Consider the following 12,500-nt stretch of genomic DNA (forward strand, 5'->3'; position numbering starts at 1 on the left):
AAAGAAGGCTTCTGGGAGCAGCTCACTGTAGACCTCGGTGTGTGAAACATCTTCTCTATCCAAACTTACGTTAACTCCATCTGCTGTGTGTTAAAATGAATAATCTGATCTATATAAATGTTCCAGTGAAGGACAAACAGAGAGAGGTTCGGGAAGGAGCCATCATCAAAGTCCAGAAGAAGGAGATGGAGAAAGAGGAAGTGAAAGCCCAGAGGATTCAGCAGGAGAGGAAGTACACGCTGGAGACCATGATGAAGGTTGGAGAATCGGCACAGAAATCCTATCCCATATTCCTGCTCCTGAGTTGTTACAGTGGACACAACGGTTCATCTGGGAAAAAGATCAAAATTGAATTGCTTTAAAATTTTTCATAATGATGTTCTTCTGATTCTCAACACTGTATTCACAACAACTGAGGAGAAATGTTCAAGAGGGTCTGTTTCAAACATGTCTGAATTAAACCTGAACAAATCTGGGATAGAACATAGGGACTGAAGACGTTAGTTAGCTATAGTGGGAAAATAGCCATCACCGGTTTATCGCTACAGGACGTAGCTATTATGTTGTAGCTATTTTCACATTCATCACTGGTTTAAGTGAAGAAAATAGTTTCTACACTCATTAGACCTTTCCTTTGGTGTGTAGCTTGTGTTAAAGCGAGAAGATCTGAGATAAATATGGAACATACTGTATTTCTGTGTGCAGCTCGAGGAAGAGGAGCGAGCAAGGATCCAGAGGATAAAGGATGAAGAATGCACCAAAGCTATGAAGGAGCTGGAGGCCTGGAAAGAGAAAAGGGAAGCAGAAAAGGAAGAAAAGGTTCAGCGAACGAAACAGGAAGCAGCCGCAAAGGAAAGAACACAAAATCATCAGCACAGAAAACCCGAGAAGGTTAAAACACCCGAACCAAACCCGAGCAGAGCCGAAGGTGAAAAAATATATATAATTAATTAAGTAATTAATATATAAAACAAGTAGCGTTCAGAGGTAAAGCTGCTAAAACTAAGAGAGAGAGAGAGAGAGAGAGAGAGAGAGAGAGAGAGAGAGAGAGAGTGAGAGGGAGAGAGAGAGCGGGAGAGATAAATAGAGAGATAGAGAGAGACAGCGAGAGAGAGAAAGGGTGAGAGAGAGAGAGAAAGAGTGAGAGAGAGAGAGAGAGAGAGAGAGAGAGAGAGAGATAAACAGACAGAGAGAGAGAGACAGAGAGTGAGAGAGAAACAGAGAGTTAGAGAGAGAGACAGAGAGAGTATGTGAGAGAGAGAGAGAGAGAGAGAGAGAGAGAGAGAGAGAGAGATAAACAGAGAGATAGAGAGAGAGAGACAGAGAGAAGAGACAGAGAGAGAGAGAGAGAGAGACAGAGAGTATGAGAGAGAGAGAGAGATAAACAGAGAGAGAGAGATAAACAGAGAGATAGAGAGAGAGAGACAGAGAGAAGAGAGAGAGAGAGAGAGAGAGAGAGAGAGACAGACAGACAGAGAGAGAGAGAGAGAAGCAGAGAGAAAGAGAAACAGACAGAGAGAGAGAGAGAGAGAGACAGAGAGAGAGACAGAGAGAGAGAGAGAGAGAGAGAGAGAGAGAGACAGAGAGAGAGAGAGAGAGAGAGAGAGAGAGACAGAGACAGAGAGAGAGAGAGAGAGAGAGAGAGAAAGAGAAACAGACAGAGAGAGAGAGAGAGAGAGACAGAGAGAGAGACAGAGAGACAGAGACAGAGAGAGAGAGAGAGACAGAGAGAGAGAGACAGAGAGAGAGAGAGAGACAGAGAGAGACAGAGAGAGAGAGAGAAAGAGAGACAGAGAGAGAGAGGCTGCTGTAATATAAGTGAATACAGAAATGACCTTGTTACATTAAATGTACCTTAATTTTATTAAATTTAATTTTTTTTTAATTGTGTTATAACTGGTGTTTTAAGAGGAATGAAACACTTCAGGAAAACAATAAATGACCAATTAATTATTAATAAATGATAAAAAACAGGTGTTGATTGTTTCCCTCTAGGACTAAAACTGAGGTTTATTCTGTGGTCGAAATTGAAATTTCCCTGCGATTAGCCCCGCCCACTTTTTATGTCTCGAATCCTCTGTGAGCCTCACACACGATTAGCCCTGAGCTAATAAAGTTCCCTTTCAGGTGAGAAAAGAGAGAAAAAGTCCAAAAACGTGGATCTTCCTCCTCCGAGATCAGCGGGCTGCATTAAGGTCAGCTTCAGCCCTCGAGTCTTTCCCACGCCGTTACGAGAGTCACGCATCCCCGAGGAAGAAGAAGTGAGTCTCTCGTTCCTAAACACACCCATAAATCCCTATAATACAGGACAATTATTCTGTCTCCAGGACCTGAGTGTAATTACCGTGTGTAATAAAGGATACAGGGTGTGTCTGTGTTTTTATTAGTCACACTGACTAAAGTAAAGTTCATCAGTGAATTACACAAGAATGTAAATATCTGTTGGGGAAAAACCTTCTTATATTAATGTATAACTGACTGATTCTGTGGAAAGAAAGAAATTTAGAGAAATAAAACTACAAGGTGAATCAGGACAAAAGTAACGGCACCCTACAAAAGGAAGAAAGAGTTTTGTTACTGGAAGATTTACAGTAGGAGACTGAAGAATCGTCGTACAGAGTTTTGTGGGTAGGTGTTAAAGGTGTTAAAGGTGATGTTAAGGTGACGTGTGTTAATCTATAGCGTTTATTATTAAAAGGTGATATACAAACACTGCATGGAATCATCCAGCAGGTCACTTGGTATTTCAGGACTTCCTGCTTTATTGAAAGTGTAATTGAGTGTGTGTGTGTGTGTGTGTGTGTGTGTGTGTGTGTGTGTGTGTGTGTGTGTGTGTGTGTAGTGGCTCATGAAACAGGCCGAGGCGAGACGGGCGGCAAACGCTGAGCTCGCCGAGCTGGCTGATCTGACAGAGAATGAAAGAAACCCTGACTGGCTCAAGGATAAAGGAGAGTACGTATCACACACACACACACACACACACACACACACACACACACACACACACACACACACACACTCACATGCACACACACACACTCACGCACACACACACACACACCCACATGCACACACACACACACTCACACAAGCACACACACACCCGCACACACACACCCGCACACACACACACATATAAGTTGCATAGCAGCAGCTCCTTTCGTCTCACACACATCAATCATCTGATATAAGATCTGAAAAATAAACCAAGATGGAAGTTTTCTACATTTCTGCTTCACGTGTTTTCCCTCATTTATTTGGAGTGAGCAGCACTTTATAGAGGTCTTCAGTAATAACAGAAATGCACTGACTTCAGATGACAGATGTTACAGCTACTTTTCCGTGATGTTGTGCAGTAAATTCTTCCATGTGGGTAACTACGGTTCTGCGCTCAACGCCTACGACCTGGCCATCAAACTCAACCGCCGCATTCCTGCTCTCTTCTCCAACCGAGCAGCTTGTCATCTGAAGCTTAGAAATCTACACAAAGCCATCGAGGACAGTTCTCAGGTCAGATTTATGCTCCTCAGTGTTTTTCTTCATGTTGATTTGAGGATTTTCTGTATAGTTATATGTTTTCCTGGTCTTGTGGACGTTCTGTATCTGCTGTAGGCTCTGGAGCTGCTCACACCAGCGGTCTGTGCTAATGCTGCAGCCCGGATGAAGGCCCACGTGAGGAGAGGAACAGCTTTCTGTGAGCTAGAGCTCTATGTGGAAGGTAGAGTTTACAACAGACCTCAGAGCCACATACACATACAGAAACTGTGTACTGAGGCTTTACGATAAACCAGAAACATCTCCTGATAGAGATAATGACCTGAAACACGAAAGTAACAGAGATTCAGCATAATGGGTGATGGTTTAGTATAATAATCTGTGACTCCACGCCTTCTTCTGTAAAACTATCAGGCTCATAGGCCACGTCTTCGTCTGTAAAACTATCAGGCTCATAGGCCACGCCTTCGTCTGTAAAACTATCAGGCTCATAGGCCACGCCTTCGTCTGTAAAACTATCAGGCTCATAGGCCACACCTCCTTTTGTAAAACTAACAGGCTCATAAGCCACGCCTTCTTCTGTAAAACTAACAAGCTCATAGGCCACGCCTTCTTCTGTAAAACTTATATGCTCATAGGCCACGCCTCCTTCTATAAGACTGACAGGCTCATAGGCCGCATCACCTTCACTTGGACAGAAATAAACAAAGGCCACACTGTTAAAACCAGTCTGTTGAACTGTAAACATCTAAGTTTATTTTATTACTCCTAGAAACAGAGCTGAAGTCAAAACTGTGTTAATGTTACTGATCAGATTTAAACCACAATCCCAGTGTTTTCCTGTTTAATGCTCAGGGCTTCAGGACTATCAGGCTGCTCTCAGGATCGACCCACACAACCAGGCTCTGCAGGCAGACGCCGAGAAGATCCAGGCGATCATTCAAGGCACCGGACCAAGCTCAAAATCCCCCACAGTGTCTGAGTCATAAACATAAGCAATCGTGGCTTCTTTTGTCTTTTATAATAAAAACAGTGTTTCTTAATTAAAGCTGTGCAGTTTGTGTGTCTTGTGGAGATCATCTGTGATCCATAACGTCATCTTTAATAACATACACCCTTTTTATTTATAGGAGTCGTTCCAGCTGGGTCTGTGATTATGTGCTTCCTGAAATGGCTTTCTTTCTTTCAGCTCTCCCACAGTCTTTTATCTGAAACAGATGGCAATTAGTGGATGCAAATGATCCCGTTCTTTAGGAGGAAACATTTAAGCTACTTCACAAACCCCAGTAAAACCCGACTCAGTTCATTAAACACAACATGCTAGCAGGGATGAGCTTCTCTGTCTTTCTAATAAAACATAGTTCACTATCAGTTCTATTTTTTGACTCCATATCAGATTATTTGTGCTTAACAAATGTCAATTACTCACTCATTTTCTACCACTTATCCGAACTACCTCGGGTCACGGGGAGCCTGTGCCTATCTCAGGTGTCATCGGGCATCAAGGCAGGATACACCCTGGACGGAGTGCCAACCCATCACAGGGCACACACACACACACACACACACACACACACACACACACACACACACACACTCATTCACTCACGCACTCACACACTACGGACAATTTTCCAAGATGCCAATCAACCTACCATGCATGTCTTTGGACCGGGGGAGGAAACCGGAGTACCCGGAGGAAACCCCCGAGGCACGGGGAGAACATGCAAACTCCACACACACAAGGTGGAGGCGGGAATCGAACCCCCAACCCTGGAGGTGTGAGGTGAACGTGCTAACCACTAAGCCACCGTGACCCCCAAATGTCAATTAGTTTGTACAAAAAAAAAAAAGAGACTCAAAGCTGCAGCTGATTCTTCTTATTCCAGACTGTAGCTTCATACAGTCTGTGACAATCGTGTTATTTGTTCACACAGAGTAACAACCTTCCATTTGAGTCAATATCGTTCACACACACAGGAGAAGTGACTGAAAAGGTGGAAGAGAAATCATGAAAATGAACCAGGTGGATTATTTATTTACTCATTTATTTACTCATTTATTTACTCATTCACACAATAAAAAAAGCACACATTCCACTTTAAATACGTTTCACGTTTATTGCAAGATTCTCTTTGCGACATCCACTAGACAAAAAAGATGCCTGACAAAGTCTTAACGACGTTACGTTACTATCGCACCTCGGACGAGACGGATCCCTAACATGTAAAGTTTATATAAAGGCGGTTGTAGAGCAAGACTGGTCCTGAAGATCTATAACGAAGAGTCTTTATATTAAACTCTGTCTGCCCGCTCGGTGCAGGATCGGGTGTCTAGTGAGCTCAGATGGTGTGGTGTAAATTGGGGCAGTCGTACACCCTGCTGCGGTCCAGGATGGTGTTGAACGTGGTGTCCCGGTACATCCCACACTTTCCCATGTGCTTGGAGAAAGCCTGAGACACAGGGTGATAGACACACGGGGACGACTCGAAAGTCGGGGGCAGAGATCCGTACTTGCTGGAGGTGGTCCTGTACAGAAGATCCTGAGGTTTGGGTCCTGACGAGGCTGATGACTGTAGCATGCAGGAGAACACAGGGTTCCCAGGATTCAGACAAGGAGTACGGTGATCCTGCTGATGTTTCTCAGTGTGGGACATTTTATCCTGAATATCACGTCCAAGAAAAGACAAAAGAGGGAAGAAAAACAGCTCAAATAAAAGAAATATATGACAAAGCGTTCATTTAATAAGTTTCTAACCAACCTTCATGGACGGTGACTACAGATACAGGTGATACAGGTGATGTTGTCTTGGCAACAGCAATGTTATGTCCTCGTGGTCTTTTAAATAAAATTGGTTCAATTTATTTACCGGTTTAAAAAAAAAATCTAAATAAACAGAAATAGAAAAGAAAATCGAAAAAAAAATTAACGAGCACTACGAGGTGTAGAGCTACCAGAGCGTTTTGGCGTTACTATGGTAACTGTTGCGTTTGGCGGAAGTCCGTTTATGATTGGCTGAGATAGTGTAATCGTTTATTTTTAATTTTTTACATAAACGTATAATTGCTGTTAGTTGTTACATGGTTTTCTATTTTTTAAACGTAAAAATAATAAACAAAATGAAAACTCCAAATGAAATGACAATCCAACACGAACTACACGTCCTGGTTTGCGTTGACCCCGTTGCATTCTGGGAGTTGTAGTACATTCGGCCACGGAGCGCTCTTGACGCGGTGCAGCAGAGTTTTAAAGACTACATCCCCCATGATGCTTGTACAGTACATTGTTATTGTTGTTGGTTGCGCTCTGTTGATGTTTTGAGACGGTTTTTGCAGTGAGGACATTTTCTTTCTTTCCTTCCTGCTGTGGAGGAAGACTGAATAAAACCTTTGATCTTTTAAAGGTAAAGCTAACAAAGATTTGGACATTTTATGGCATGTTGTTGAGGATTTAAAGCCATATGTGATGATGCACTTTGTGAGGAAACAGAACAGCTGATCAGCAGCTCTTATAGTGATTATAATGATTATAACATTATCTCTGGGTGTCTTTAGCAGGTCTCAGGGTTTCAGCTCGATTATCGTTCAGCTCATTATCGATGTTACAGAGCTCTGAGGTGTCAACTCTGTGTTCTCGTGATATTTAGTCCGGTTTCTACAGCGATACTGTGAAGTATCGTGATATTTGGCACGGTTTCTACAGCGATATTGTGAAGTATCGCAATATTTGGTCTGGTTTCTACAGCGATATTGTGAAGTATCACGATATTTGGTCTGGTTTCTACAGCGATATTGTGAAGTATCGCAATATTTGGTCTGGTTTCTACAGCGATACTGTGAAGTATCGTGATATTTGGCACGGTTTCTACAGCGATATTGTGAAGTATCGCAATATTTGGTCTGGTTTCTACAGCGATATTGTGAAGTATCGCAATATTTGGACTGGTTTCTACAGCGATATTGTGAAGTATCGCAATATTTATTCTTGTTTCTACAGCGATATTGTGAAGTATCGCGATATATAGTCTGGTTTCTACAGCAATATTGTGAAGTATCGCGATATATAGTCTGGTTTCTTCAGCGATCTTGTGAAGTATCGCGATATTTATTCTGGTTTCTCCAGCGATATTTTGAAGTATCACGATATTTATTCTGGTTTCTACAGCGATATTGTGAAGTATCACGATATTTAGTCTGGTTTCTACAGCGATATTGTGAAGTATCACGATATTTAGTCTGGTTTCTACAGCGATATTGTGAAGTATCACGATATTTAGTCTGGTTTCTACAGCGATATTGTGAAGTATCACGATATTTAGTCTGGTTTCTACAGCGATATTGTGAAGTATCACGATATTTATTCTGGTTTCTACAGCGATATTGTGAAGTATCACGATATTTAGTCTGGTTTCTACAGCGATATTGTGAAGTATCACGATATTTAGTCTGGTTTCTACAGCGATATTGTGAAGTATCACGATATTTAGTCTGGTTTCTACAGCGATATTGTGAAGTATCACGATATTTAGTCTGGTTTCTACAGCGATATTGTGAAGTATCACGATATTTAGTCTGGTTTCTACAGCGATATTGTGAAGTATCACGATATTTAGTCTGGTTTCTACAGCGATATTGTGAAGTATCACGATATTTAGTCTGGTTTCTACAGCGATATTGTGAAGTATCACGATATTTAGTCTGGTTTCTACAGCGATATTGTGAAGTATCACGATATTTAGTCTGGTTTCTACAGCGATATTGTGAAGTATCACGATATTTAGTCTGGTTTCTACAGCGATATTGTGAAGTATCACGATATTTAGTCTGGTTTCTACAGCGATATTGTGAAGTATCACGATATTTAGTCTGGTTTCTACAGCGATATTGTGAAGTATCACGATATTTAGTCTGGTTTCTACAGCGATATTGTGAAGTATCACGATATTTAGTCTGGTTTCTACAGCGATATTGTGAAGTATCACGATATTTAGTCTGGTTTCTACAGCGATATTGTGAAGTATCACGATATTTAGTCTGGTTTCTACAGCGATATTGTGAAGTATCACGATATTTAGTCTGGTTTCTACAGCGATATTGTGAAGTATCACGATATTTAGTCTGGTTTCTACAGCGATATTGTGAAGTATCACGATATTTAGTCTGGTTTTTACAGCGATATTGTGAAGTATCGCGATATTTAGTCTGGTTTCTACAGCGATATTGTGAAGTATCACGATATTTAGTCTGGTTTCTACAGCGATATTGTGAATTATCAGAATCAGAGAATCAGAATCAGAAAGATCTTTATTGCCAGGTTTGTTTTCACATACGAGGAATTAGTCTTAGTGCAGAAGCTCCACAGTGTAACAGAATGACTTTGACAGACAGTTTGTATGTGCAAATTAAAATATAAATAAGTAAGTATGTGTTTTAAGTAAATAATGTAAGAGTAGTGTTGGGTGTTTCGTGTATGTTAAGTGTTCATCAGATGGATTACCTGAGGGAAGAAACTGTTCCTATGTTTGGTCATTATGGTGCTCAGGACTCACTTCGAAGAGTGAGTGTGCTGGATGTGAGGGGTCCAGAGTGAGGGAGTGTGCTGGATGTGAGGGGTCCAGAGTGAGGGAGTGTGCTGGATGTGAGGGGTCCAGAGTGAGGGAGTGTGCTGGATGTGAGGGGTCCAGAGTGAGGGAGTGTGCTGGATGTGAGGGGTCCAGAGTGAGGGAGTGTGCTGGATGTGAGGGGTCCAGAGTGAGGGAGTGTGCTGGATGTGAGGGGTCCAGAGTGAGGGAGTGTGCTGGATGTGAGGGGTCCAGAGTGAGGGAGTGTGCTGGATGTGAGGGGTCCAGAGTGAGGGAGTGTGCTGGATGTGAGGGGTCCAGAGTGAGGGAGTGTGCTGGATGTGAGGGGTCCAGAGTGAGGGAGTGTGCTGGATGTGAGGGGTCCAGAGTGAGGGAGTGTGCTGGATGTGAGGGGTCCAGAGTGAGGGAGTGTGCTGGATGTGAGGGGTCCAGAGTGAGGGAGTGTGCTGGATGTGAGGGGTCCAGAGTGAGGGAGTGTGCTGGATGTGAGGGGTCCAGAGTGAGGGAGTGTGCTGGATGTGAGGGGTCCAGAGTGAATGTGCTGGATGTGAGGGGTCCAGAGTGAGGGAGTGTGCTGGATGTGAGGGGTCCAGAGTGATTGTGCTGGATGTGAGGGGTCCAGAGTGAGTGTGCTGGATGTGAGGGGTCCAGAGTGAGTGTGCTGGATGTGAGGGGTCCAGAGTGAGTGTGCTGGATGTGAGGGGTCCAGAATGAGTGTGCTGGATGTGAGGGGTCCAGAGTGAGTGTGCTGGATGTGAGGGGTCCAGAGTGAATGTGCTGGATGTGAGGGGTCCAGAGTGAGTGTGCTGGATGTGAGGGGTCCAGAGTGAGTGTGCTGGATGTGAGGGGTCCAGAGTGAGTGTGCTGGATGTGAGGGGTCCAGAGTGAGGGAGTGTGCTGGATGTGAGGGGTCCAGAGTGAGGGAGTGTGCTGGATGTGAGGGGTCCAGAGTGAGTGTGCTGAATGTGAGGGGTCCAGAGTGAGTGTGCTGGATGTGAGGGGTCCAGAGTGAGTGTGCTGGATGTGAGGGGTCCAGAGTGAGTGTGCTGAATGTGAGGGGTCCAGAGTGAGTGTGCTAGATGTGAGGGGTCCAGAGTGAGTGTGCTGGATGTGAGGGGTCCAGAGTGACTGACTTTGCCCTTTTGCTCACTCTGGAGAAGTACAGATCTTGGAGAATGGGGAGAGTTGTGCCAATGGTTCGCTCAGCAGTCCAGACTTCCCTCTGTAGTCTTCTGAGGTCAGATTTGGTAGCTGAGCTGAACCAAACAGTCACTGAGGTACAGAGGATGGATTCGATGATGGCAGCGTAGAACTGTTTCAGCAGATCCTGTGGCAGGTTGAACTTGTGAAGTATTGCGATATTTAGTCTGGTTTCTACAGCGATATTGTGAAGTATCACGATATTTAGTCTGGTTTCTACAGCGATATTGTGAAGTATCACGATATTTAGTCTGGTTACTACAGCAATATTGTGAAGTATCGCGATATTTAGTCTGGTGTCTACAGCGATATTGTGAAGTATCGCGATATTTAGTCTGGTTTCTACAGCGATATTGTGAAGTATCGCGATATTTAGTCTGGTTTCTACAGCGATATTGTGAAGTATCGCGATATTTAGTCTGGTTACTACAGCAATATTGTGAAGTATCGCGATATTTAGTCTGGTGTCTACAGCGATATTGTGAAGTATCGTGATATTTAGTCTGGTTTCTACAGCGATATTGTGAAGTATCGCGATATTTAGTCTGGTTTCTACAGCGATATTGTGAAGTATCGCGATATTTAGTCTGGTGTCTACAGCGATATTGTGAAGTATCGCGATATTTAGTCTGGTGTCTACAGCGATATTGTGAAGTATCGCGATATTTAGTCTGGTTTCTACAGCAATATTGTGAAGTATCGCGATATTTAGTCTGGTGTCTACAGCGATATTGTGAAATATCGCGATATTTAGTCTGGTTTCTACAGCGATATTGTGAAGTATCGCGATATTTAGTCTGGTTACTACAGCAATATTGTGAAGTATCGCGATATTTAGTCTGATTACTACAGCAATATTGTGAAGTATCGCGATATTTAGTCTGGTGTCTACAGCGATATTGTGAAGTATCGTGATATTTAGTCTGGTGTCTACAGCGATATTGTGAAGTATCGCGATATTTAGTCTGGTTTCTACAGCGATATTGTGAAGTATCGCGATATTTAGTCTGGTTTCTACAGCGATATTGTGAAGTATCGCGATATTTAGTCTGGTTTCTACAGCGATATTGTGAAGTATCGCGATATTTAGTCTGGTGTCTACAGCGATATTGTGAAGTATCGTGATATTTAGTCTGGTTTCTACAGCGATATTGTGAAGTATCGTGATATTTAGTCTGGTTTCTACAGCGATATTGTGAAGTATCGCGATATTTAGTCTGGTTTCTACAGCGATATTGTGAAGTATCGCGATATTTCTATACTACATTGCGATACTAAGTTAGTCCTTCATTGTAACATTTCACTTTATGTTCATTAACTGCATTTTAGATGATATCGAATGGGATTGGAAACAAAAATAAAAACAACACATTTAATGTCAGCTATTAAACAGATGAAACAGATGGTTTGTAATCTATAGTTATCTATAAATAAAAGAAAATTAAAGGTCGTGATGTTGATATTTCACGGTAAAACTTCTACATCGATTTGCTTTATCTTCTCTAATTATAAATTCATTAGCTGGGCCGGATTAGAACCTTTTTATCGGGCCGCTCCCAGTCCACGTGAGGTTCGGGTGACTCCGCCTCTTTGGCCCCGCCTCCTATAGTTTAATGGCGTATTTGCACCAGAAAGTTTTGCTTGTGCTTATAGATCTGATTGTGTCAGAAACTACAACAGTGAAAGCTGGATGTTCTCAGAGGTTAAAGTTTACACCAGAGACATCAACATGTTCAGGACCTTTAACAAAGCGCCTTGCAGCCGCACATGCGATTGTTTTCTTCGGACAGTCCGTCCTGTTTTGCCTGGAAACCCCCTCCTAGTGTAATCATTTTATTCCTGTGTAATCATTTACCAGCCCATGACATGTTTTTATCAGAGCGCACTGAGCACACACATGGTAAACACTCGTTTTCATAAGCAAATGTGTCTGAGACGCTGCTTTGTGTTCTCTCCGTAGCTCAGAGCTTTGTTTCACTCTCGCCGACATGTCGGAAAGCTCCAGTGACACCGAGTCGTCATGCGGCTGGACTGTTATCAGCAACGAGGTGAGTCTTAGATAATAACATTACAGGTTCTGCTTCAGCCTGGTGAACACGGCGTCACGTTTGTTAACGGAAGGAATAAAACGCTCCAGAGAATTAATCAACAACTCGAAATCCCGGAGTCTTTTATTCCTCTTAAACATCACAGATTTACCGTATTTTCCGCACTATAAGGAGC

The 12,500-nt window shown here is 42.8% G+C and overlaps 3 protein-coding genes across 8 annotated transcripts in view; 2 read left to right on the forward strand and 1 right to left on the reverse strand.

Moving 5' to 3' along the window:
• Window positions 1–4,543, forward strand: part of dnaaf4 (dynein axonemal assembly factor 4) — an 8,651-nt gene extending 4,108 nt beyond the window's left edge. The window contains exons 2-9 of the mRNA XM_060878726.1: window positions 1–37; window positions 127–257; window positions 706–928; window positions 2,128–2,261; window positions 2,843–2,952; window positions 3,357–3,510; window positions 3,613–3,718; window positions 4,351–4,543. The exon at window positions 1–37 is cut by the window's left edge and continues 111 nt beyond it. Of these exons, the coding sequence (XP_060734709.1) occupies window positions 1–37; window positions 127–257; window positions 706–928; window positions 2,128–2,261; window positions 2,843–2,952; window positions 3,357–3,510; window positions 3,613–3,718; window positions 4,351–4,484 (1,029 nt within the window). The 3' untranslated portion in view covers window positions 4,485–4,543. The remainder of the gene's footprint in view (window positions 38–126; window positions 258–705; window positions 929–2,127; window positions 2,262–2,842; window positions 2,953–3,356; window positions 3,511–3,612; window positions 3,719–4,350) is intronic.
• Window positions 4,544–5,727: 1,184 nt separating this feature from the next.
• On the reverse strand, window positions 5,728–6,651 carry LOC132851737 (piercer of microtubule wall 2 protein). Its single transcript, XM_060878728.1, has 2 exons — window positions 6,258–6,651; window positions 5,728–6,158 (listed from the first exon to the last, which is right to left on the reverse strand). Exons 1-2 carry the CDS (start codon window positions 6,261–6,263, stop codon window positions 5,838–5,840), a joined length of 327 nt encoding a protein of 108 aa, XP_060734711.1. The 5' UTR covers window positions 6,264–6,651; the 3' UTR covers window positions 5,728–5,837.
• Window positions 6,652–6,759: 108 nt separating this feature from the next.
• Window positions 6,760–12,500, forward strand: part of ccpg1 (cell cycle progression 1) — a 15,162-nt gene continuing 9,421 nt past the window's right edge. For 4 of the 6 annotated variants that reach the window (XM_060878393.1, XM_060878394.1, XM_060878396.1 and 1 more), the window contains exons 1-2: window positions 12,083–12,101; window positions 12,238–12,325. In XM_060878393.1, the coding sequence (XP_060734376.1) occupies window positions 12,266–12,325 (60 nt within the window). In that variant the 5' untranslated portion in view covers window positions 12,083–12,101; window positions 12,238–12,265. Of the gene's footprint in view, window positions 6,900–12,082; window positions 12,102–12,237; window positions 12,326–12,500 lie in introns of those variants that run through there. The other 2 variants (XM_060878397.1, XM_060878398.1) reach the window with 2 other exon arrangements.

Source organism: Tachysurus vachellii, chromosome 9 (genome assembly GCF_030014155.1).
Source record: "Tachysurus vachellii isolate PV-2020 chromosome 9, HZAU_Pvac_v1, whole genome shotgun sequence".
NCBI classification, from domain to species: Eukaryota; Metazoa; Chordata; class Actinopteri; order Siluriformes; family Bagridae; genus Tachysurus; species Tachysurus vachellii.